Source organism: Barbus barbus, assembly GCF_936440315.1.
Source record: "Barbus barbus genome assembly, chromosome: 44".
In the NCBI taxonomy this organism is placed as follows: Eukaryota; Metazoa; Chordata; class Actinopteri; order Cypriniformes; family Cyprinidae; genus Barbus; species Barbus barbus.
In genome coordinates this window covers 18660071-18686431 of record NC_136722.1, presented here as the reverse complement: position 1 = coordinate 18686431, position 26361 = coordinate 18660071, and the positions used below count along the sequence as shown (strand labels likewise).

Sequence of the window (26361 nt, the reverse complement as noted above, 5' to 3'; positions counted from 1 at the left end):
CCAGGCTAGATCAATGTTTACTTGCTCTGTTGGGAAAGCAGCTCAGATTTTCAATGGCACAAAAATTAAACCTTGATTTCTAAATTTAAAATGTATAATTTATATTTGCATGTATACTTTTAAATAAAAATTGTAAATTTACTATTTAATGTAAAATTGTTTTAAAATATTATTTTACCATTTTCACATAATTTTCTTATTTTTCTGATAAATAACTGTTGCTGGAAATTATATTACTATAATTATCATAGGAAATTCCAAGAAAGCCACAAATTCACAAACACTTTTGCTAGAAAAATAATGGCATACATGGCAAAACATGATTGGTTTGTAATTTTTGAACCATTCTTTAAGACATTGCAATTTCAACAAAACCCATCTATGTTAATATTACCTAACTAGCCTTAACAAGCTGACAAGCTTATGCAACCAAATGTCACAGAAACTCAAATGTTTAAGAAGTCTAGTTCTCTCTCCAAATTCCTAGTTCAAACACATAGAAAGCCTTTCAATTTTTTGCCATCCAAACGGTGAAAGATCCCTTTATTCTACCTGTCAAAGAAAAAGAGAAGTGAGTTTTCACAAAGCTGATGTTTCTACGGTCTTTAAGGAAGAATATAATCAGGCTCAACAAAAGACATGACAAGATTTCTTAACTAAAATCCATTTAGGTAACATAGAATTCAAAGAAAATCTACAGAAATCACTGTAAATTCACTTTTCTGTCACTATTACAAGGCCAGGGTCATAACCTTTATAGACAATGCAGGTGAAGCATCCACTCTAATAGTGGTTGTATATAGCCAATTAAATTTAACCCCCATTATCCCAAATATGGTTACAGTCTTGTACAGGACCAGGTCAATACATGTGATGTTTACTAAAACAGCTGGTTAGAGTAGAGGATGGGGGCTTTTCTTCATCATTAGCTCCCAGTCGTGCAACTGTGGATGTGGCAAATGCTGGAATCCCTCGGGGCAGCTGAAAGATCTCGCCACCTAAGGCCAATAGATGAGATTAACCATAAAACACTGGGAAGAGTGCAGTGGTCAGCAATCACCTCCAATGTAAACCGGGGAGCAAAACATTAAAAATGGAAAAAGGAGAAGGGTAGGTCAAGAAAGAGAGAGGGAAAGGATAGATAAGCAGCTGGATATATATCCTCAGGGAACCAAAAAGGACAATAGGGTCACACTCGCTCATGCATAGCCACTGTCAGGTTCTTCTCAAGTATCCTTCACTTACGAGGTAGATCAATCTACGAGGAAACTATTCTTAACTCTGAACATGTATTCTGACAAGATTCGGGACTATTCGGCATTAAAAAAAAGTTTTAAATCTACTTGATTTGCATACATAAAACATGGTATTTATAACTAAGAAGAGTATTCTCGTTAGTTTAATCTATTTCGAGGTGAAGTGTGTAATCTCTTTTCTCATCATATAATGATAACATTTTACTAAAAGTTTTTTTCCCCTTCTATCATTGGTCAGACAAATACATACCCCATACATACCCCACACCATTGTTGAATCTGTTGCTATGCCAGGCTGATCAGGATTCTTAAACAAACAAAACAATGTTCTCGACAGAGCTGTCAAAAGGAACACGGAAGTAAGCCTATGGATGAGACTTCCGGTTCATTAGCCGCTATAGGTAAATAGCGAGGAGAATAACAACACTCAGTAAACGGTAAAACTGTTTGCACTACAAACCAGAATGATTATAATTAAGATAATACATTAAAATAATATGATGACACACAAATTTTTCAATAACAAGCAGCAAAAACACTGTTTTGTCCAGCTAAAATTAGCTGGATGAAGTTGAGACTGGAAGCTAGACGCATGGAATTTACAAATGGCCACACCCATTTTTACAGCAATAAAAAGGTGGATATGAAAAGAGTAGTATGTCCAAAATCTCAGAATTCACAAAACATGTATGTGGAAAAAAAAAACCCGGGTGAACTACTACTTCTGCTGAGATTCCTTAGTGTGCATCTGATGGACACTTTAATATCCCACGAGAATATGGGAGAGGAACTGTGAATGTCATTATAGTGACACGACTGATGCCGTAAGTCACATTACAATGAAAACATGGAGAATGTAGTCAAATTTCAGTTATACAACATACAGTACTTTATGACCATGAAGTAGGTTCTACATCAAATGTAGACAGCACGTGATTTCCGACACAGCTATAGTGGTTTCTCTATATACTAGTTTTCTCTGAATATTAAGACAGAAAAGTATTTTAACACCAGCAAAAAAACTACGCATTTCACCTTTAAGTCTCATAAGTCTTCCACATTTGTAAAAATTCTTGTATGGTTTGAAAAAAAGTCCTCTGGGGTTACTGAAGCACAAAACACAAAGCCTGCAAAGACTGATATGTCGGTTTCCAGAGCATCCACTCCAAGCACGGGAAGCATATCTATTGTAAGAGATTGCTATCGTACAGCCGTCTCGGCAGAAGTGGTGGGGTGTATTTGAAATGCAGTCAGCAGTTCCTGTCAGTCACTGCTGGTGGGGAGTCAGAGGTCTGCTCTACTGGGAGGTGGTAAAAGAGCCTCTATTCTGCCTCAACAGACTGATGAGACCTGCCACAGAGATCCAGCCTGTCCGGCAGAACCATCACACTCATCTGACTCAATGGCCAAAAGAACAGCCATCCAGTTACAGCTTGACACCCATGACAAACCTGTTTAACACGTATGAATGAAGATGTTCTTGTATTTTTGAAGCAGACACATTTATGTGCATACAAACACTTATTTGGATGGGTCCAAATACGACAGAGTTTTTTTTTATGCTACCTTCACGTGCTATCAGAATTATCGTAAATTCGAGTTTCCTAGTTGGAAATTGAATGCAAATGGCCTCTCAAGTTATATTTACAACTGGGAAACTGTAAGATCATTTTGATACCAGTGTTTCTAAGTTGGACAGGCCATAACTTCAAACACGGCAGAGGAAGAAATACTGCTGTAGTGACTTTAGTATAGTGAATTTTTTTTTTCTCCACCAAATCTACACTGGTTTCTCACCTTTTTTTATATTTACCTATATAAACAACCATTTGATGCACATTGTGTGTAGGCAGCAAAAGCAGCATTTATTTGACAGAAACTACAGAATCATCAGCAAGCTGACTAACTAGCACAGTGAATTTATATAACGGTTAATGTTTACTTAATAGTTAATGTTGTAGTGCAATAGTTAATGTTAATTTGTCTAACAAATAGGACACTACTTTTTATTTAAAATCCATTGGATATTTACTACAAATTTTCAATACATTTTGGCTTTAATAAGATTTCCTCAACAAAATAGCAAGAATGAACCTGATGTCCTTCATGATTCCTTTTATTTCCACACTTGAACATGACAAACTTGTAATTGAGAAGAGCAAAGTCGAATATTTTCAATAGCACAGAAAGGCAGCATTAATTTTGTCTTTACTGGGAAATATTCAATTACAACAAATAGAAGATACGTCGTCAAACTCCTGTCACATTTGGTCTCATTTTTTTTATTTTAACCTCATTTCCCTTCTTGATGGTTTTTGTTTTTGTACATTTCCTGATTAGAATAAACATTTTGCTGACAGAATGTCATAATCTACAGATCATGATCTTCACACTGAAGCCATAGGAACCGTGCCAAGCTCCAGACCACAGCATGAGATAGATAAGACTCAACCAAGACAGAAATCACCACACAATCACCGTTATCACTCAGACAAATACCAGACAACTACAGAATCATATTGCCAAACAGGCTTTGCCGAGATAAAGTGTGCTCCACCCACTCAATGAAGGAAGAATGGACACTCACAGTAGGAAGCATCAAGTAAAAAGGAAGGAAATATCCATGTACTGATAAATTATTATCTAAATGCATCACATGAAGTGCCTAAGAGCTACTAAGAGTATACATTTATATTTTAGCTTTTTTCGACAGGAAGCACATCAGCATGTGAATTACAATGAACACAAGGGGTATTTCACAACCTAATAACGTGTGTAATGTGTGTCAGGCACGACTGACTGGCCATGCCAAGGTCTGTTTAATGATGAGAGGTGTAAACAGGCTGCTGCCAGACATGGCATGAAATGGTGACCTGTGTGTTAGTTAGTGGAAGACAGCAGGGAAGACACTCTTGGGATGCCTCATTAGAAGCAGACACAGCTCGGACCACACCTGCCGCATCGATGAGTCTGGGTGTGTGTGTGGAGATGCACAACAGCGATAAAACTGCACCCGTGCTGGACATGACATCCCGAGAGGGCATGAAATAGGTTACGACAACACAACAGCACAAGTCATAATTAGAGAGATTAAACTGGGCTGCACCAGAAGACGATGACATCATCTTTGAGCTTGTGGTTCATAAAGGCTCTTTATAATTAAGGCTGATTAGTTTCTCAGCACACCACATATGAGTAAGATGCTCGCTGGAGCTGAAACATACAGTTTGTCTATCAAAATTTTTTTTTTAAATAAACAGCGGTTCAAGTTATATGCACCAAAGTTTAATACTAGGGTTTAGTTTTTGGTTCAATTCCCAAATGAGCAAATTTCATAAAACAAATGTAATCTATTTTAACATACTTATTTAACTTCAATCAAAAGAAAAAAGCATGTTGTAATACGCATGAAACAGCCATTTTCAAATTCGGAATGAGTCTCTAAGCAATTAAGCCTTGCATTAACAAAATGCAGGGGTCCAATCCAATAAAACCTCCCAGGAATCATAGCGCACGAGCTTCAAATCCCCAGGAGAGCAGGCCATCAGTAATAAGCGTAGTGCTGTTAATGAGATACGCACAACAGAATTCACACCGTCTCAGACATTAGAAAACATTAATGTTGAGTATTAGGTACAGAGAGTAGAGAGCATGTTATTGAAGGTGAAGGAGTGGGCCTCACAATAACTACAGATCAAAGCTGTTGGTGGCTAAAAGGGTTTCATCCACGTGAGCATACATGAACACATAAAGGATCTGTTTTAATCAAGTCTCGTTACCTTACCAGAACCGAAATATCATTAATGCAAAAACGCTAAGCCCTCAGACAAAAGTTCAGCTGATAAAACACAATGGCCTTTGACCCTTGATGGAAAGGTGGGATGTAAATTGATCTTCTCCCTCTGAGTGACAAGGGAAAGGTACAAATCTGATTGAAATTTAACATGGAATCAGATTCTAGAGAATCTGATCAATGACTCAGTTCTTTTAATGAAAGTCAGTAGGGTCCAGTTGGGGGTTTTGGGCTCCTATGACTTTCATTGCAAAGGGAAGCAGTTAAAACATTTTTCAAAACATCCTCTTTTATGTTCCACAAAGGAAAAAGATATACAGGTTTGGAACGACATAAAAAGGAGTAAATAATGACAGGATTTTGTACATAACTAAACTGAGGAAGATTATATTAAGATCACATTTCTACTTTCCATCAGCTCAGCTATGAACACAGTGAGATGTAATGAGACACTGATATGCTCAAGTAAAGGTAACTAGGGCAATAATGAATTGTCTCATTCAGGGGATTCACATGGTGTTTCACCCAATGGAACGCAGCCAGCTTTCCGGCCACGATCCAAAGCACTCATGTGCCTCTATCCTGAAATGCCACAGGCATCGAGACTCATTCTACTGCATGAGCTGTCTGATCCGCAGGAGTCTGGATGCAGCCTGGAGCGATAAGGTCTAAAGTGTGCCATTCAGAGCAGCAGGAGAGAGAAAAAGTAATAGCTCTCATGTTAATGATTTTGACTCATAGTTATATATATAAAATCAACTCTGGGAATTTGAGTTGACTCATTCAACTGAAATCAATCAACCTAGGCTCACTGGAAATAACTCTACTATACAATTCACTGCCGTTTCGAGCTGAAATGAACACTGGAGACAGTGAAACAGCAACCATTTTGGTTGAAACATCCTTTTCACCTGGGCAGATTATTGAATAATAGAATAGAATTCTTTTCAGGCAGTTGTGGTCGCACCGCGACAGCGTTCGTGTCCGTTGTAGACATTACTATCCATCACAGTGCTGCCAAGTCCGCAGTTTTCCCGTGGAATTGTGCAACTTTACCACTCCTGCTGTGGGTTGTTTTTCATGTCCGCGGGTTGAAGCAACTCCAATAACATGCATTTTAGCCCCCAGAACGCGGCTTTTACTGGGGGACCCCCTCGAAACACAGTTAGTTTTGGGCTATTTTTGAGTAGCAACTGGGCGGGATTTGTGAAAACCTGGCAACCCTTTCCATCAAGCAGGTAACGTTATTATTGCTAGCATAATGACTCGTCGAAAAAATACATTGGCATAATCTGAATTAAAGAGAAGATAATCACTTCATTCGATGTTTAAGTGAATAAAATAGCCTTGACAGCCTTACTTACTGGAATTCTACAACTATTGAGTATTGACTTTGTTCTCTCTCACCAGACTTGTGTGTGTAGGTGATGTATAAGAGGAAAATCACACATTTGGACCAAAGCACTGTGAGCCAAGGGAGTGGGAGACTCCAAATGTTTCTAAACTTAAAATGTATTTTGCCCCGTTTGTGTTGTTTTACTACTTACACAATTATTTGAAGTATAAAACAATGTTATTTATAATACACAGCGTGGTTTTTAATAATATTTTTAGGGGGGGTCAACCCTCAGTTGGAATCAATATCGCTTGTCTCTGAGCTTAATATCAGTAAATACATCTGTTGGACATCAGACTGGTCCATTAAAAGTCATATGACCATGCAAAATTTGATTTTGTAATGCTAGATCCAAGTTTCCAACCCAGTTTCTTAAACCAAAATGTTCAATAATGAACTGCATGGCAGTTACAGAACAGCAGCACTGTCACGACTAATTAAGATCTGTAAATGTATCTTAAGTAAAGTAAAAAAACAGTCGAGCACTTGAACTATTCATGTATAAAACCTTCTTTCTACCAACTAGAAGGGGGAAAATAACCAATACCATCAGAAAACAAAAAGAAGGCCACAGGTTAGACTAATCAACAGACTTCCTCAGACAACCTGCAAACAAGAGAGATGCAAATTCAGGCTTCTCTCTAAGTCAGTAGTTAAGAGATGGTGAGAGGGAAAGTGAAAGAACGAGAGCAAAACAGAGCCTCAGAGCACAGCTGAATTGAACATAAAAAGTGTGTTTTCTCATGCTAATTTCCCTGCCAGAGTGCCGGGGAGGTAAACAAAAGCAGAAGAGAAACCGTCACTAAATGCAGTAAGAACGTGCACAAAGGACGAGCTAATGAGGGGGACCTTAGCGCTAACTAGAAAAACAAGAGGGCAACAGAAGGCACAGGTAACTATGCTTTAAATTTATAGTTAAACAACCCTAGATCACTGGTTCTCAACTGGTTTGGAGATCCAGATTAAGTGGCCCAACAATGCATCAAAATTGTTTCCTGTGAATGTAATAATGTCTTTTATGTTGAAATAATAATGTAATTTGGGTTGAAAATGCCTATTTTTATGGTTTCATGCTGCTGTTACCAATAATTCAGATGTTTCTAATCTGTCTAATTTGGCTAGCACCAAGTGACGGTTTATTTTTATATCCAAACTATGCTCAGTTATATATATATATAATTAGGTTACAGGCAGCATATAATTAATTTATTTATCAGAACAGATTAACGACTCATTTTTTGGTCTTTAAACAGCTAGTCAAGAACCACTGTTATAGATTAGTTGTTTTTTGTTTTGTTTTTATTTACCACATGGTTCAAGTTGAGCTTGTGTGAATTAAGCTTTTTTTAGTGACTTTAAAAATGTTTCTGCAACATCTTGGTCTTTATTATCTCCAGAGGGGTGTAAATATCCAAGCACTGCAGTAATGGCTTCCAAAAACAGAAAATGTGCTGAGGAATCAGTCATTTTGGACCCTGAATGGAAAACCAATGTAGTCATTAACATTAAATATGTGCTGATGTGTTTTAGTTTGGCCAGAAGACAGATATCAAGCATATGTCATATGGGACATGTCTTCCATCCTTAATATAGAAAATGCTTACTAGACAAAAACTCTAGTACAAAAGGTTAATGAACAGTTCGTTGAAATGAACACAGAAGTGCATCTCCTCACAACAAACTTTCACAGAACCACATTGTAAAATCACCTCAGGAATACCATCAGCTGGCGGTTAGAGGAAGTGCACACCTCTAAAACAACTGCAATTTACACCAGCACAAATTAATCCCAATGTAAATCTCAAATACATACTTAAATGTAATGATTATTGAGATGTGCTAATGTCAATAAAGCACCACAACTCCCAGTGTCAAAGCCCTACAAAGTGTTTTTTAATTTCCCCAAAGCCTCCAGTCTGCCAAAGACATCATGTCTAAATGCTCTGCACAAAATCCTATCTGATAGATTCCACCTAAATGTGTATTAAACCCACCATTGAACCGTCCTTCTGACAACAGCACAATGGGTGGCTTAATCCTAATCTCATAACAATGCAAAGTAAACCAATTTTAATCCAGTGAGGTTAATTTATTGTCTGATTTTTGAAGGCTCGGAGTGAAATAAGTCAGTGTGGACTGTGTTTTCAACTGACATCCTGCATCTTTGAACATATAGTCTGAAAATTCCTGATACCTACCTGTTTAAGATGAAAACATGGCATTTTAAATCGCAAATGTCTATAAGTATCACTGGTTCACTTGAAAATTGAAGAAACCTATTTCTTATTCACTCAAAAAGCAACTTGTCTCGTGGCAGTTTCAAAGATGTTAGATTGCTCTCAAGGGTCAAAGTATGTGATATATAGGTCTGGATGGTATAGAATACTAGTCTCTGTGGGAGCAGCTCTCTCTGATCTCTCCTAATTAATTGTTTAATTAAGCAAATAAGTGTCTTACATCCATATGTCATTGTTCACGGCATTGCCAGTCCAAACCATCCCTGGCACTGCTAAACACATAAAACCACAACATATGCACTGCTTTATTTAATCTGAATTGTCTTAAAAATACTGACACTTTTCTTTTCTATTAAACATTATATGTGCATATCCATTTATATAAACCATACGGCTACATCACCTGTGACAACCGCTCAGGGTAGTTTTTCAAAACAAACTAACTAGTCCTAAATCCTAAAAATGAACTTTTGGGCGACATTATATTATATTTGGATCATAAACAAATCCTTGTTTTTAATCCTTCCAACACAGAAATGTGAAGTCAAATTATTAGATCATTCATCAAATGTTGCTCTGCTAGCATTCCTGTTTTTGTTACTCAAAAGGGATCATGAGAATCCTGAATTGTAACGACTGCTCATATTAATGTTTTCTAACTCCAAGTCATATCCTATCTTTTACGCATTCGATTTTAATACGATAGCCCCGGGAGAGAAACGAATGTACACGAATTCGCCTTGATTCATTTAGTTTTCATTAACAAAGTCCAACGAAATCTAAGAACATCCAAAGCGCACAAACATGACAGCGATTGTATGCCTTACCTTCATTATCCGGATAATTCCTCAAGGCTTGACACAACACCAATAAATGAAAAGGAGCAAGGAAAGAGTAAATCCTAAAGAGAGCCATTTTCAGGCGGCTCCACGCGCCCGCATCCCTGTGAGCAAACTTGGGCTGGTGAGCCGGTGGCTGCGCTGGAGAACTGAACTGAGCTGAGCTGAAGAGGAAACAGCGCGCCTGCTTCCAGGAGGATCCCACACTGGCGTGAACTGCACAGCCTGGCCACAGCGAGCTGAGCTGGATGAAGGGGGCGTCACGCGTGTGTGCGTGGCGTCAAAAGTAAGCGTGCGTGAGTGCAACAATTTAGTTGTAAATTGTGTAAAACGTGCTAGTTGTTGTCGGCATTCAGTTTGGACAGACAGACAGACAGACAGACAAGACAGATAAATAGATGGATGGATGGATAGATAGATAGATAGAATCTGTAGCAAATTCTGTTTTCCATTATTTCTGGATTCCAAAGGCCTGCAGGGGGCGCCGACGGCCACATTACTGTTTAATATTGACCAAGCACCATTTAATTCTACGGAAGCGTATTGCATTCACTTGAGGAAAAAAAATCTACTCTGTTTTTCTGAATTAACGACTTAATTATCTCAGAATTACGAGATAATTTTTCATGAAAAAAAAGTTTTTGCTCTGTTTTTCTGAATTAATGAGTTAATTATCTCAGGATTACGAGATAATTTTTTATTTTAAAAAAAGTTTTTGCTCTGTTTTTCTGAATTAATGACTTAATTATCTCGTAATTCTGAGATAAGTAACTCGTTAATTCAGAAAAGCAGAGTAGATTTTTTTTCCTCAAGTGAATGCAATGCGCTTCCGTATAATTCAAACGTACACTTAATCTTTAATATTTGTCCATTTCTTTAGGACAGAAATGCTACAGCCGCTGTAATTACATGAATATGTGGGACATCAAAACGTGTAAACTCAGAGTGAGGGGGTTGAGATTTTATTTTGAAATCGCGATGTATTCTCTTGTGTTTGTGTAGATTTATAAATTATTTACCTCACAAATCTGATGAAATGGCGCGCGTTGCGTTCCCAGATGAACTTTATAATAAACACAAACTCACAACAGCATGCAGAGATGAGTATGAGACGCTCCACACATGTAAATGATAACAGTTTCTGTGGAGCTACTGTGAACAGAGCCGTTGTGAGACGCACGTGCTTAACTACACGCATGGAAATAATTAAAGAGCATATACTGTGTGAACTGCGTCGCATATAATTGTTTAATTAAATCATAGCGTTTGCGAATTCTTAATTATGATTTTTAAATGGGTTTAATATATCATGCAGCCTTGGAAAATAGTCTAAAAATGTGTTTTATGGATTCTTGTCCGTGAAATGCGCCACTATCGGTATTTTGCCGGTTAGTCGACGCGAGCAAAATGAAGTCGACGATTTTTAAAAACCGACTAGTCGCGACGAATCGCGACAGCCCTAATAGATAGATAGCCCATTAGACCAAAACCTCAATGTTTGGTATTTAAAGATGAAGGTCAAATCAATACTCTTACTGCTCTTGGAAAAAGGCCACTGTTTCCCCCCTCTGCCAGCTGGTTCCTCCCACACAGGAGCCCTCATAAGCTCTGTCACCTACCAAAAAAAAATGACATCACATTTCATGTGGCTAAATGTGATGGCAGGGAGTGTAAATGAGATGTCTCTACTGTGTAAGCCCTCTCCAACATTGGCTGACAGACAATCAGGCACACTGCCCGGGGTGTGTGGAGGAGTGCCGGGGGTGTTTGTGATGGCTCAGACAAGCCTGTACACACCACAGCAGAAAAATAAATGCAGTGAGTATTCTTAGTGCCACTGTCTTTTTATCTGCATTTCTCTGTCTTTCTCTTGCTGTCTATCACACTATTGGTGACAGGCAGGACACTCTGGAAAAAACATGCATGCAGCAACCAAGAAGCTACATTTTAAAGTTTCCACAAAAACAAACCTCCATTGCATGCTTTTTTCTTTTACATGTAAACTAAAGGAATAGTTTTCTATTCACCCTCATGTTGTTTCAGACATGTATGACTCTTTTTCTTTTGTGAAAAACAAAAAAAGATATTTTAAGCTAGTTACTCTGTTGAATGCATGTACAATGAACGGGGAATAAAGCTTGTAATCCTCGTAAAGCATGTAAAACCACCATGAAAATGTAATAAATGTGTTCCAAACAACCTGAGCGCTAAGTATTTTGATGCCATACTGTTGTGTGTTAAGTGAGAAAAAGATCAAATTAATCACTCATAATTTTCACTCATTAACTTTTCCATGTAATCAAGAACCACTGTGACTGGATCAAATCATGAGTTGAACACAAGAACCACTTGAGACTCACAACAACAGGTCATTCACAAATTAAACATTGCCGATTTTGTCAAAAATTTACTTACAGTTCACTTTTAGTACTTTTATGAAAATTTTATAAATGTTTTATATACCTATAAGCTTGAAAGCATCAAAACAATGCATAAAGGTGAGTAAATGTTGACAGAATTTAACTTTTTTAATGTAAACTATTAATGACTTATAGATTCCTTTTTGAAACTCTTTAAATATTGTATCTCCCTACTGTAAAATTATTAAGGTTTTAATTTTCCATGAATCACTGAGACTAGATTGAATCAATGAATCAATTGAATCAATTTTCTATTTCGCATTAACTATCTCTTTAAAGTATTGTATATCCCTAATCTAAAATTCATACATTTTCAAGTATACAAGAACCACTGTGACTGGAAATCAGTGAGCTGAACCCAAGATTTGTGAATTAAAGTAAAAAAAAAAAGTCGTGACGTATTGTCAAGTATGGTGACCCATACTCGAAATTGGTGCTCTGCGTTTAACCCATCCAAGTGCACACACACAGCAGTGAGTAGTGAACAAATCCACACACACACACACACACACACACACACCGTGAACACACACCCGGAGCAGTGGGCAGCCATGCTGCAGCGCCCGGGGAGCAATTGGGGGTTCGATGCCTTGCTCAAGGGCACCTCAGTCGTGGTATTGAGGGTGGAGAGAGCGCTGGACACTCACTCCCCCCACCTACAATTCCTGCCGGCCGGGGGCTCGAACTCGCAACCTTTCGATTACTAGTCCGACTCTCTAACCATTAGGCCACGACTTCCCCCTTGAATTAATCTTTCATACTGTTTTTTTTAACCACATCAAAAGATTAATTGCCAGTCTCTGACTTATAAGACTGTTCATTAACAAATCTAACATTGCAATTCCTGTCATATATTAACCAGAAAACAGGGACATTATATTGAGGTTTTGCATAATATTAAGCCGAAAAGCTTAATAAATGATGACAGTTTTTTTTTCTTTTATTCTTTCATTTATTTTTAAATGTCATATTTCTTTACTTTAAAATAACTAAGGGCCTGCTGAATTTTTAAAATTACCCCCCTGCATGCTTCAGTGACCTGTCAGATGAACCTTCCTGTTTGGGGAAGATGTGGTCACGACGTGTCTTCCACAATGTCTCCTGCTGCACCACATCCCAACATAAACCTGTTTCATTATTTAGCACAGAGGAGTGAGAATCTGTACCCATCAGCCTGAGAATCCAAAAGCTGTGGCAGATCCGAGATCTTCATGCCCGCTCTTATTAATGAAGTGGGAGGGACTTTGACAGGTGTAACAGGGCTGACAAATACATAACAACCTTCAACCTAAGACCTCCTGTTGGTTAGCACAGATAGCTTGAGCCTAATGAGGCTTGCTGGCAAGCTCCAGAGGCCAGACAGAGCACGAATGATCATGTCAGCTGCAGCCGAGAGCCACATGTCTATTTCATATTTGTCTATCATGGATGTGTAACCATGGTGGATGGGCATAAGAAGAGGGGGAGTTTGCAGTGGAGCTCTTGAACTTTGAGCAGGGGCCCCTCTGGATCTCCAGAACCCTGCTGCTGCTGCATATGGGAAGAGCATTTAATATGAAGAAAAATACCTCTGAATGGGTTTCAGAGGCCTAACTCTGATGAATACATTCTTAGAAAAAGCCTTTATCCTTCTCTAGGCACCCCATATACTTGGACTATGAGCTGGTTTCAGTAATCAGTAACCAGTAATCTGTTACTGATTCCAAATTACATGACAATCATTGTAGTTAGTAACGTAATCCATTACATTACATATTTTAGATAATCAAAGTACTTTCTGATTACTTTTAGATTACTTTTGAACTAACTTGTTTATCACATTGATTTAAATAGGACAGGATCTTGATTCATACCATTAGTGCTGGGTAGTAACTGATTACATGTAATCTGTACTACATAATTTTATATTATAAATTTACATATAAATCTACTTCCACATTACTTTCATGAACTTATTCTTTGAACTTGGTAACTCCTATACTGAACTTCCTGACTGCTGTGACTCTCTTGTGTAGTGCCCACAGAACAGAGCCATCTGGGACAGGTTAAACGAGGGCCGTGCCACTCCACACAGATCTGCTTCTATGGGCCCCATATACTGACCCTAGGGCTCCGTCTGCTGAAAGAGAACCTTGCCCTGTCTGCCATGGAGCGGGGGCCAGGTCTTAGGTCCCTCCCGCCCTCTGTAGAGCGAGCATTGTGCACTTGCCTCTTCCCACACTCCTGCTCACCTCTAGTGGGTGGAGCCTGGACCCCCGTCAATCAGCCAGCATGCGGTCCCTGATGCACCGCAAGCCAGCACAAAAGAGCTTTTTTGTTTTCGTTTGGTTTTGTGCAGCTCTACAAAAGTGTCTGGTGCAGAGAAAGGGAAAGGGCTTCTTACATGTCTGTTGCAGGTTTCTGGAAGTTGTTAAGGTTTCTCTTATGTGTTAAGGTTACATTGAACATGCACTAAGCTACTTCTAGTAAAATAAAAAAAATAAAAAACTCTTGTTGACAGCCAGTTTAGATTCTTTTGCAACAGAAAACCTGGCCAAAACACATTGAGAGTTCAGTGAATGCAGGCAATGTAAGTCCACATGCCTGAGTAAAGTTCAGTGCTCTGTTTATTTAAGGCCTTGGCGCTATCTGAAGGATCGTAGATGTTGTATAGCTGTGTGAATGAGTGGCTTACTATCTGTCACACTGTGACATCTGAATGGGAAAGAAACAGGAAACGAAAGTGCCACCTAATGATGAAGGATTTTCACCTCTGTTTTTTATTGTCGCTCCTAAATAGGGCCAATCTTCAAAGCTACACTAGCCCAGAAGTTAACTTTAATGTTTTTATTAATTGCGAATTCATTGAAATTAATTTCATTGCGCAAAAGCCATCGCCATGATGCTTAGGTGTTGTGGGTTATTGGCAGAGTGTTGCTATATGGTTTATAAGGTATTTAGAATAGTTTTAGCATGTTTCCATGTGGTTGTTAGGGTGTTTTGTGTGGTTGTTAAGTCCTAGGTGAAGTTTCAAAGATTTTTATATGATATATTGTTTTAATAAGAGTTAAACAATACAGACCAGGAATAATTGAAAAATTTAAATGATTGAAAAATTAAATTAATAATTAAATTCAAAACAACAACAACACTTAAACCAGTACAGTATATACTGTGTTTGTATGTATATTTATATAGGGGTCATAACAGAACAGTTTTAAAAAGTGATTTTTCATTATTATTTACTACAGGATCTGCATTTTCATGGGTTTAAATAAAAGATTTTTGTTAGAAGAGGCAATAAAAAACAACTTTGTGTATCAAAAGCACAAAATGAACTCGACTGCAACAAATTTGCGACAGCTGAATGTAACATTTTTTCTGTAAAAATAGCATGCACAATACACGGCAGTATTTACAAGAAGCCTGCAGAGGTCCAGGGAATACATCCATTTCCTGGAAAATGTTACCGGATGTTTTGACTATGTCATCGCTCTCAGAGAGGGAGAAAATGGCAGCTTGAGCGATTTCAACATGTGTCTGTCAGAGACTGTAACATCTGAATGGGAAAGAAACAGAAAACGAAAGTGCCACCTAATGATGAAGGATTTTCACCTCGGTTTTTTTTATTGTCGCTCCTAAATAGGGCCAATCTTCAAAGCTACTCTAGCCCAGAAGTTAACTTTAATGTTTTTATTCGTTCTCTTAAGAAATTATGAATTGTGTTTGCTTGCGCAAAAGCCATCGCCATGATGCTTAGGTGTTGTGGGTTATTGGCAGAGTGTTGCTATGTGGTTTATAAGGTATTTAGAATAGTTTTATGTGGTGTATAATATGTGGTTGTTAGGATGTTTTGTGTGGTTGCTAGGTCCTAGGTGAAGTTTCAATGATTTTTATATGATATATTGTTTTAATAAGAGTTAAACAATACAGACAAGGAACAATTGAAAAATTGAAATGATTGAATAATTAAATTAATAATTAAATTAAATTAAAAACAACAACAACACTTAAACCAGTATGTACTGTGTTTGAATGTATATAGGGGTCATAACGGAACAGTTTTAAAAAGTGATTTTTCATTATTATTTACTACAGGATCTGCATTTTCATGGGTTTAAATAAAAGATTTTTGTTAGAAGAGGCAATAAAAAACAACTTTGTGTATCAAAAGCACAAAATGAACTCGACTGCAACAAATTTGCCACAGCTGAATATAAACATTTTTCTGTAAAAATAGCATGCACAATACACGGCAGTATTTACAAGAAGCCTGCAGAGGTCCAGGGAATACATGCATTTCCTGGAAAATGTTACCGGATGTTTTGACTATGTCATCGCTCTCAGAGAGGGAGAAAATGGCAGCTTGAGCGATTTCAACATGTGTCTGTCAGAGACTGTAACATCTGAATGGAAAAGAAACAGGAAACGAAAGTGCAACCTAATGATAAAGGATTTTCACTTCCGTTTTTTTATTGTCGCTCCTAAATAGGGCCAATCTTCAAAGCTACACTAGCCCAGAAGTTAACTTTAATGTTTTTATTCATTCACTATATTCTTCTCTTCTTCTTAGCGTTTGCATTGCGTGCCCAGCCACAGAACAGCATCTTGTTCAGCCAGATGGAGAGCCTTGAGTCCGCCGTTGAAATGAATCAGCGGACACTCGTTGACAATGTGCTGCATGGTTTCTGGTTCCCCACAGCTGCAGATCGGATTGGTGGCTCGGCCCCACCGGACAAGGTTGACTGCACATAGACCTTGTCCTGTCCGGAATCGGTTCAGCATTAACCAGTGTCGTCGAGGAAGGTCGAAGCCAGGAGGATAGACCGATGGCTCAGCTACGAGGGAGTGGTTCACAACATCAGTTGCTGCCCACTCATCACTCTATGCCGAATTGGTTGTCATATCCTCTGGTGGCAAGTCCAGCCAGACATGTTTTCTCGATGACAAACGGGCTGCTGGATGCAGTGTGATGTCCAAGTTGAGTGGCAACTTGTCATTCGCATAGACTTTAGTCAACAGCATGGCAGTGGCCTCCTCTCGTCGGAGATGTGGTGGTGGTATGTTACTGAGAACTGGCAGCCATGGTAGAGGAGTAGAACGTAGGGTTCCAGTGATTATACGCATAGACGTATTTAACTGGACATCTGCTAGCTTGGTGTGGGACGATCTAGACCAGACTGGTGCACAGTACTCTGCTGCTGAGTAACACAGAGCAAGTGCAGTGGTCTTGAGTGTCTGGGCCCTTGCACCCCAACTTGTGCCGGCCAGTTTGCTGAGTAGATTATTTCGAGAGCTGACTTTGGCTGCTCTCGACTTTGTCTGCTGTCTTCTTCAGATGATCATGATATGTTAATGATCGGTCCAGGGTAACACCAAGGTACGTTGGATTTGGGTCATGTTCAATCCGCTGGCCCTTGAGGAAGATATTGAGCTCCCGTTTGGCTTGTGCATTGTGGAGGTGGAAAATACTAGATACAGTCTTAGTTGCACTGGGTTGGAGTTGCCACCTACTGAGGAAGTCCACCATCAAATCCATGTCCATGTTCAGTACATTCTCGACCTCGTCAAATGTCCGATGTTGGGTCCCAATGCCATCGGTGTAGATTAATTTGCGGGACTGTGTTACTGGAAGATCATTTATATAGATGTTGAAGAGACTTGGAGTCAGGACAGACCCCTGCAGGAGTCCGTTTGCTTGTTTTCTCCAAGAGCTACTTTTGTCTGCCATGTGTACTCGAAAACGTCTGTCATGGAGGAAGAGTTGTATGGCCTCTACTCCCCAACGTGGCAAAACTTTAGATAGTTTCAACAGGAGACCAGCATGTAAGGTCAAGTAAGACGGTCCCAGTTTTCTGATTTTGCTGGAATCCATTTTCAATGTATGTTGTCAGGGCAAGAACTTGGTCATTTGGTGCTACATCCTTGTCTGAACCCTGCCTGCTCAACTATGATGGTTGTCTCCAAGACTGGGCTGATTCGGTAAAGGATCAAGCATTCGAGTAGCTTGCAACATACAGATAGCAAAGATATTGGGTGGTAGCTGGCCGCAAGATTTAAGTCCTTGCAGGTTTCGAGATGGCGATGACTTTTGCCTGACGCCAGGCTCGTGGCATCTTTTTTTCTCGAATTGTCCGCGTGTAGAACGAAGCGAGCCATGTTTTAGCCTTGAGTCCAAAATGTTTAAGAAATTCTGGCAGGATGTTATCATATCCTGCAGCAGAGCCATCCTTCACTGTACGGATCACTGCATCCAGTTCTAACTCTGTGAATTCTTCGGGGCAGTCACCCTCCTGTCCGACTGTCTTTAAGCGACAATACTGCCGCCACTCGTTGCACACTGTTGGTCGGTGCGATTTCGACAGTGGAGCTTTCTGGACTGTCATGGTGGTCGTTGGGAGGCACCCAATCGACGATACAGGCTCCAACTCTTCAGACTGGAGTGGGTGAAGTTGAGTTTTTCCACTGATTCTTCCCATCGCCTTTGTCTAGCAGCATCCAGGGATTCAATTAGGTGGTCAGCAATGTCAAGGTTTCCAGACCCTTCGTACTCCTCAAGGAGAGCTTGACATTCGACATCCAAGCACGGTGTGTAGACTGGCCTACAGCCACTTGGAATGGCAGTTGTAGCAGCACTCAAAATTGCTCCTTGGAAGCGTTGGTGAGCTTCCTCGATTGGGATGCAGCGAGAAGGAATGGTTACAACACTTCTCTCCAGCTTGCTACTGAACAAGCCCCAGTCGGTTTTACGGAAGTTCCAGCGATTCTTGGGTGAGCTGTAGATAATCGGCAGTTGGAGTCCTATGTGGATGAGCAATGGTCTGTGCTGACTATGAGGGAAGTCTCCCAACACCGTCTGGCTAGCTGGCTGGGGGTGGTCACCGATCGATGTTACCCAACACAAGTCCGGTGAGTAGTCCTTTTGCCATCTTGCCGAATAGAATGTACCACGTTGCTTAGTATCATGGGTCAGAGTGAGATCACTGTTGGATGCCCATTGCACCAAAGCCTCTCCATCCTTGTCGGGTTCTGAGTAGAGTGTGATGGCTATTGAAGTCGCCCACGTATGCTGCGGCATGCTCAAGAGCTGGAAGCACACGTGCTGACTGGGAGGTTTATAAACATTGGCAACTCTGAATCCTCCAACCTGAACGATGTTACAGAAGTGTGATGAGGAGACTGGGGAGGCATCAGCGACATCACAACGGACATATGTTGCACGGCCGAATCTGGTATTGACGAGATAAGGTCAAATCCTCCAATGGTGTAGCGCCCCGCTGACTGGTCTGCTACATGTGTCTCCTGCAGACAGATGACATCAGCACTATGACGGTGGGCTATGGTGCTGATTAGTGTTCGTTTGGCTGCAGACAGACCCTCAACGTTAAGTTGTAGAACTCTAAGTGATGGTCCAATGGCTTGAAAGGGATCTGCTGATGGCTGTGGCACGTGACCGGGATTCAATGCTAGAATTCGGTCTGCTGGTTGGATCATTGCAACTTCGGATCCTGGCTAGAAACCAGGTCGGAGTTGACAGGGAGTGCGACGAGAACGCTGATCCAGTGCTCCCCCAATATATTCTCAGTTGTTTATAAGATTAAGGCTATTATCAAAGTTTTATCAATTTTTTACATTTTCAATAGAAGAGAATACATTTTTACCTGATTCGTTACATTTAATTAGGGCGTTTTGACTCGTATACATATTGCATATTCATATAGATAGATTTTTCTCATTATATTCATGCACATTTACTATATTACCTTTCATAAAAATGTTTGCGTTCATATTTAAATCTCTCCTTTTTACTTGTGTACTGTTGCATCCGGACGAATGTGAGAACAATTGACAGACATTGTTGAAAGAGCATATTGCTGGGAAGTATTACCAATATGCACTGAACTATTCAAAAAGAAAACAATTCAACTCTGTATTAAGATCCTCTTTAAAACCACCTAACACATTACCAAAACCATTTCCCAGTATCTCCATCACTTTTTCTTTCTGTTGTGCTTCCTCAGACACTTACAAAACACAGCCCTGGAAGAACAAAACCTTGTCAGAGTTGTTTATTTTGTAATGTCTCTGAATATGTCTTCTTCTCTATTGCTTTAGAGGGCACTGGATCTCTTTTAGATCACAAAGAAGAGAAAAGACTCCCATTCCTCTGGCGTGGTTATATAATAACCAAGAGAGAATGTTTTTTCAGTGCCGGCTCTGTGATGTTGCACATCACTTGGGTTCATTGGGTTTCTGCTTCCATCGTCCCTGTCAAAGACTCTCCGAAAAAGAATCTCGCTTCTCTCCATTTCAAGGCAGAGAAACAGATCAATCCGTAATGCTCCGGTGCAGATTAGTCTTTGTAATTATTTGAGATCTCATTATCAAACAGCTGCTCTACCTAATTTAATCAATATTTAGTGATAAGACATCCAGCATGCATTCAGCTGCAGAGCGGGACGACATTAAACAGGCTACAGCCAATTCTTATAGTCTCTTTAAGTAGGTCAAGATGCAGGGTTTTACTTCAGAGTTATGCAACTTCAGGCTTCAGGACTACAGTGATTCAAAATACTCAAGAGAACGGGGGATATTTTTAAGAATGCATACGCCTGAATTGTGAACATCACATTTTTATTGCTACAGCAATATTGTTAGATATATTGCCTTGCATAGCAGATATTTCTGTATTGCATTCACACAGCCAGCTTTTATTGGATCTAGTAAAATGAACTCTTATCTATAACACACATTATTTGACCTCTCTCTCTCAGGATGACAATATTTTTAGACAAATGTTGACTTTATTAACGCCATCTCTTCCTAAACACACCGGGTCCCTTGACAGAACCTCAAATCCTCAACATATAGACTGTTTCCTAATCAGAAGCACACAGCTGGGCTTTCTGCCCCAAAACGGCACTGGTCTGCCATGACCCTAGTTAACCTCCCTATTTAAAACACCGAAAATCCCTTAAGCAAACTCCAGACTCCTATCTCTTCCAAGCAGTCTCTTAACACCAGCCTCGGGAAAAGGAATCAAGAGAAAGCAAGGAGCAAAAAGACACCAGGATGTAAATCAAACCCTGAAGTTAGATTATATTTTGTAGCCTTTTGTACGGTAATCACACCAAAACGTTGTCTAAAGAGACCTTTCAGGCAATGAGACTGATAATCTGCTACTGTTTTGGCATTAAACCTGTGCTGTGTTTTATTAAAGATGTCTAAATTTAGCTCCAGGACGTTTATGAGACAAGGATGTCCAGTCGAACAGAGTGCAGACGCCTCTAAGTCTCCGCGTTCTACCTGAGTGACCCGAGAGAAAATGATGGAGCAGCCTCATCTGTGCTGTATTATAGCTGTGGTCTATGTGAAAGGTCTCTGTATTGATCTATAGGACATAGTCGATATTCATAACCTGCAATGATAACACTGTCTCTCCAGAGTCTGAGATGTCGGAAGGGATAAGGTCAGTCTGTGTTTCGTCTAGTGGTGTAATGAACAGCAAAAAATATTATATATATATATACAGTGTTGGGAGTAACGCGTTACAAAAGTAATGCATTACAGTAACGTACTACTTTTTGATGTAAGGCAGTAGTGTAAGGCATTACTAATCAATTTTGCGTTACAACACACTTTTAGCCACCAATTTATTTTTATTTTTTTCTATTTAATTTAAAGTCGGGCTCCAACTTTTTTATGTCCCTAGGCCCGGGCTTCGGGCCAATATTCACGTCATAGTTCAGACGCGGGCCGGTCCTCGGGCCTGTTTTAGGCTTCTCCTTATCTTTATATTTTAGACATCCATTAATTATTGATGAAAAGAAATTGGTGGAAACAACACGAGTCCGACGGTGTCCGACGGTGTTTAGTGTCCCGCAGCAGCAGCGAGTCGTCAGCACAGCTGAAGAGTTCTGCTTCAAATACACACAATAAAGCAAAAGTCCCAGCAAAAGTAATTACCATGAATGTGTCCGGGGGAAATAGTAAGGATTCGCCATCTCCTCGTTAGAAGCGTCTTTAGAGCGAAGTGCATCCTCACAGATAACGATTGTATTAAGTAGTTTTTTTTTTTGTTTTTATTTATTTCGTTTAGTAATTTAAAGCTTTCTATAGATATATTTATCATGTCTGTGAGGCATGTATTCGCTGTCTTTAGGTTCATTTTTGTGTAGCGCTCCTGTTGAAGATAAAAGTTTTGTTGACATTGTGAGTGCACACAAATAAAAGTAGACCCTTTACAGTTCAGAATGATGTATTACTCTTACCTTTATGAGCAAAAATTATGGCATATGTTGTTTTCATTGAAAAAAAATTGTAATTGATTGCGCCGGTGCCTCCATGTCCTGCGCTTTAGCTTCCACTCTCCACACAAACTACTGGATGCAGCGCACATTTATCTAGGTTTAACGTTTAAACATTGTTATATGCTTGAACTGTTTTAGTATATCTATAGATTTTATTTTAGGCAAGTCATGATGATTTGAGAAGACTAAATTGATCAAACATAAGCTATGATCAGCCTGTCGGTCTGCCGCTGGCCGCTTGGTCGTTACTTTAAGAAAGAAAAAACTGATTTAATGAACAAAAAAAAATGCTCCAAACGTTTTTCTAAATGAACTTAATAAAAAGCCGGAACGAAATATAAACACTTTGCCATTAGGGCAGGGCTCTAGTACATTTTGTCATTTTAGAATGTTAAGTTCTACTTCTGTAGTTATTTTGGTGAAAGTAACTCAAAAGTAATATAGGAGTCGTAATGTAATGTAGGCATTACAATTCTGAGACAGTAATATTGTAAGGTAAGGAATTACTTTTAAATAACCGTAACAGTAAGTAATCTGTAATGTATTACAGTTTGGAAGTAACTTGCACAAAACTGTATATATATGAGACCTTTCAAAATCATAAAAAACTAACTTTTGACCAGTAATATATATATATATATATATATATATATATATATATATATATATATAAATTTAAAATAATTTTTCTATTTAGATATATTTTAAAACGTAATTTATTCCTTTGATGACAAAGCTGAATTTTCATCAGCCATTATTTCAGTCTTCAGTGTCACGTGATCCTTCAGAAATAATTATAAAATGCTGATTAAGAATCATTTATTATTATTATCATTATTTTCATTGTTGAAAACATTTAGGGGAAAGGGGAGTGGTGTGTGGCCAAGTATGGTGACCCATACTCAGAATTTGTGCTCTGCATTTAACCATCCAAGTGTACACACAGTTGTGAACATACACCCAGAGCAGTGGGCAGCCAATGCTGTGGCGTTCAGGGAGCAGTTGGGGGTTCGGTGCCTTGCTCAAGGGTCTCACCTCAGTCGTAGTGTTGAGGGTGGAGAGAGTGTTGGATATTCACTCCCACCACCGACAATCCCTGCCGGACCTGAGACTCGAACCCACAACCTTCAGGTTACAAGTCCAACTCTCTATCCATTAGACCACGACTGCCTAAATTTATGCTGCTTACTCTCTCTTTCTCTCTCATGATTCTTGATCAATAGAATCTATTAAAAAGCAAATATTTTTTTTTATTTTTTATTTTTCCACTTTTGATTGATGTATGCATCTTTGCTGATTAAAAGTATTAATTTCTTAAAAAATAATAATAATAATAAATACTACAATATAAAAGAATTTATGGCATGTGATACTAATACCATTACTGTATTCACTCATGGTATTTATGGTACTTCAAATAAGTACAACTGGATCCAAAAACCATGGTGTTACTGTGGTACCATGTTCAAAAATCCATGGTGATATCATAGTACATTTTTAAATGAAGCCATACATTTCAGCTCTTTATTTATTTGAGCATTCTCTCATTCTGTCCATGCTTTCTGGATACATTTTACCTTCTGGTAAATCTTTTGTAACGCCATGTGTATCTTTTTTTCCAGTGGTGTCTATCACCAATCTGCCGCCTTGTGAGTGTGGCGTCCATGTTACCCCTCTGACAGGGAGCAGGTGTGTTTTCCACCGCATTACACACACTCTGATGAGAGCACAGTGAAGCAGCAGGTGTCTAATTTCACCCGGCCTTCCTCCTACGCTCAAATCCACACATCCTTCACATGCTACACACATTACTTCCATAACAAACCCACAATTTCACAGGACTGAAGGACATTTAAAGACAAGGAGACGGACAGAAAAACAGAGTTAAGTGCAAAGCTGAGAAGTTCTCACAGTCATAAAGAAACTCACCACAAAACAAAAGCAGAAACCATGAGAAGCTTCAAGTTCCTGTCCAGAAAGACATTCTTCTCAGAAGCCTGTCTCAGGAGGATGTTATATAAAAGCCTCTATTTTTAGCGATTAAAACGGCATAAGGTAAATATTAGGTGTTGCTACAATTATCAATGCATGAAAATACACATATCAAAACACTGTAATCGTTTCATAGCATGTCTATAGTTTATACTCCTCGGTTTTATAAAAGGCATTTCACACAAGGGAAGTGAAACCATTTACAACCAGGCATACAACTGGACAAACTTTCACTACACAGCATTATTATTAACTGTGATCTGTAAATGATCATTGAGACTTCACTTGCTGCCAACAGAAGAGAAGGGTTTTTAACATTTAAAACCAATGCTACATTTATAGGGGATTTTTGTATCTTCTGTCATATAACTCCACCTGGTGGTCAATATTAAAACAACATTTCGTAAAAGTAAGCACCAAGGCCAATATTTACAATGAACCTGACAATTAACTAAATGTCTGAACACATACTGTATTCTGCGTATTTGTGTTTAAAGCTTAGGTCTATATCTGTCTACTTCTTCTGAATCTTTCTTAAGAGGATTTGATTCCTGCTTGTTGAAAAAGAGACTATCTGGTGTTCCTGAAACCTTGTGGCTTTGTGGTTAAAGCATTCACTCTTTCATATTGTGATACTTCATATATTATTTGAAGTATTGTAAATATACATACATACATATTTATTTATTTATTTATTTATTTATTCATTCAGCTAGTTAGTTAGTCAGTTTACTTTTTCTTTGCCCATTCATACCAAAACAAAACTAGAGAAATTACGTTCCTGGTCATTATATATTTTTTCTGAATTTATTTAATAATAATTCCAAAATCAAATCTGCACAGCTTATTCATTTGGCTATATGACATGTTTTTAAACTATAAAAATATTGAATACAAAAATACATTCTTGAGAAGAGATTATACAATAGGTGAATTTTTGACATCTACAAATTAAGGTTTATGTCAGTTGGCACAGGTCAAACAATACATTACATAAGTAAACAAACAACTCAACATTTATTTTGATTCTTTTGTCTGCGTCTCTTTCCTTTGTTATTTTTTCTCTGTCTTTTGACATTTTGACTTGGCAAGGATTTTGGATCAGAGTTTTGTTGTGTCTGTTTTTTCTGGTCCACCGTTCTCATAATTTCTTTGATCCATTTTGAGTCTGAATCAAAACACTTCATTTTCCGACATCTGGTCATCAAGCTAGAAAGATAAACAATGAAAATAATGGTGAAAAAAATGATAAATTACCATTTAAAGCACTGCACTGTCAACTTTGGTTTTACAACAACTTGTTTATAACTACTTTGTAACTTAATAAAAAATAAAAGAAACTGACTAAATGTCATTTAGTTTGAGAATTTCTTCACTTACACAATGGCGTTGATAGGGCAGACTCCTGCTTTCTGGACTGTGTAACTCAACACTCTATTTTTGTGTATTCTGCCTTTGTTTGTCTTCAAACAGCAGGTTGAAGAACGATTACTTGCTTCTGTATGACAAAAAGAAACTGCATTTATTTTTTAAATATTAAACTTTCTCTGAACTTTAACTTCTGATTTATTTAAGCGTTCAAATTGAAAACACACTGACCCTTTCTAGGAATCATGTATGAGTAACAAAATATAAACTTGAACTCACCGGCAGTGAGGCAGAGCAGAAACAGCACCAGGCAGAAAGGAAGACAGACAAGGGACCTCATGACGGCTGTGCAGACAGACACTGACTGAAACTACTCCTTACACAACCTTAATATTTCACACTTTCACTTCCTCCACTCTTTTGTGCACACATACACACACACACACACACACACAAACCTCAACCTCCAAAATGGGTGCTGTGTATCTGTGTGAGAGAATGTGTTCGAATAAGCTTCCATCTGATGAGCGGAAAAAGGTGCTAGTGATGAGATCTCGGTTTGGTCCTTCACCCACACAGCTCGCCACAGTGTGGGTAGCTACTGTAGATGAATGGAGTTGCATTGCGAGAATGCATGAACAACTATAGAGCAGAACTGCACACTTTTATGACATGTGAGAATGCATACAACTTGTGTTACAGATGCAATGCTTCATCATGTTGCCTCATGATAACCGTAATCATCTCATAACTCATAATCTTTGTAGCCAT

General features: G+C 38.8%; 1 protein-coding gene and 1 long non-coding RNA gene across 2 annotated transcripts in view; both read right to left on the bottom strand.

The window, feature by feature from the left end:
* The window catches only part of ek1 (eph-like kinase 1), a gene marked incomplete at both ends in the record, with an annotated part of 69945 nt that extends 60348 nt beyond the window's left edge, over positions 1–9597 (bottom strand). Inside the window, one exon of the mRNA XM_079406482.1 lies at positions 9510–9597. Within this exon, the coding sequence (XP_079262608.1) occupies positions 9510–9597 (88 nt within the window). The remainder of the gene's footprint in view (positions 1–9509) is intronic.
* Positions 9598–24927: 15330 nt separating this feature from the next.
* Positions 24928–26076, bottom strand: LOC306863612. Its single transcript, XR_013783704.1, has 3 exons — positions 25870–26076; positions 25603–25720; positions 24928–25431 (listed from the first exon to the last, which is right to left on the bottom strand). It is a non-coding gene; the product is annotated as an uncharacterized lncRNA (long non-coding RNA).
* Positions 26077–26361: the final 285 nt, after the last annotated feature.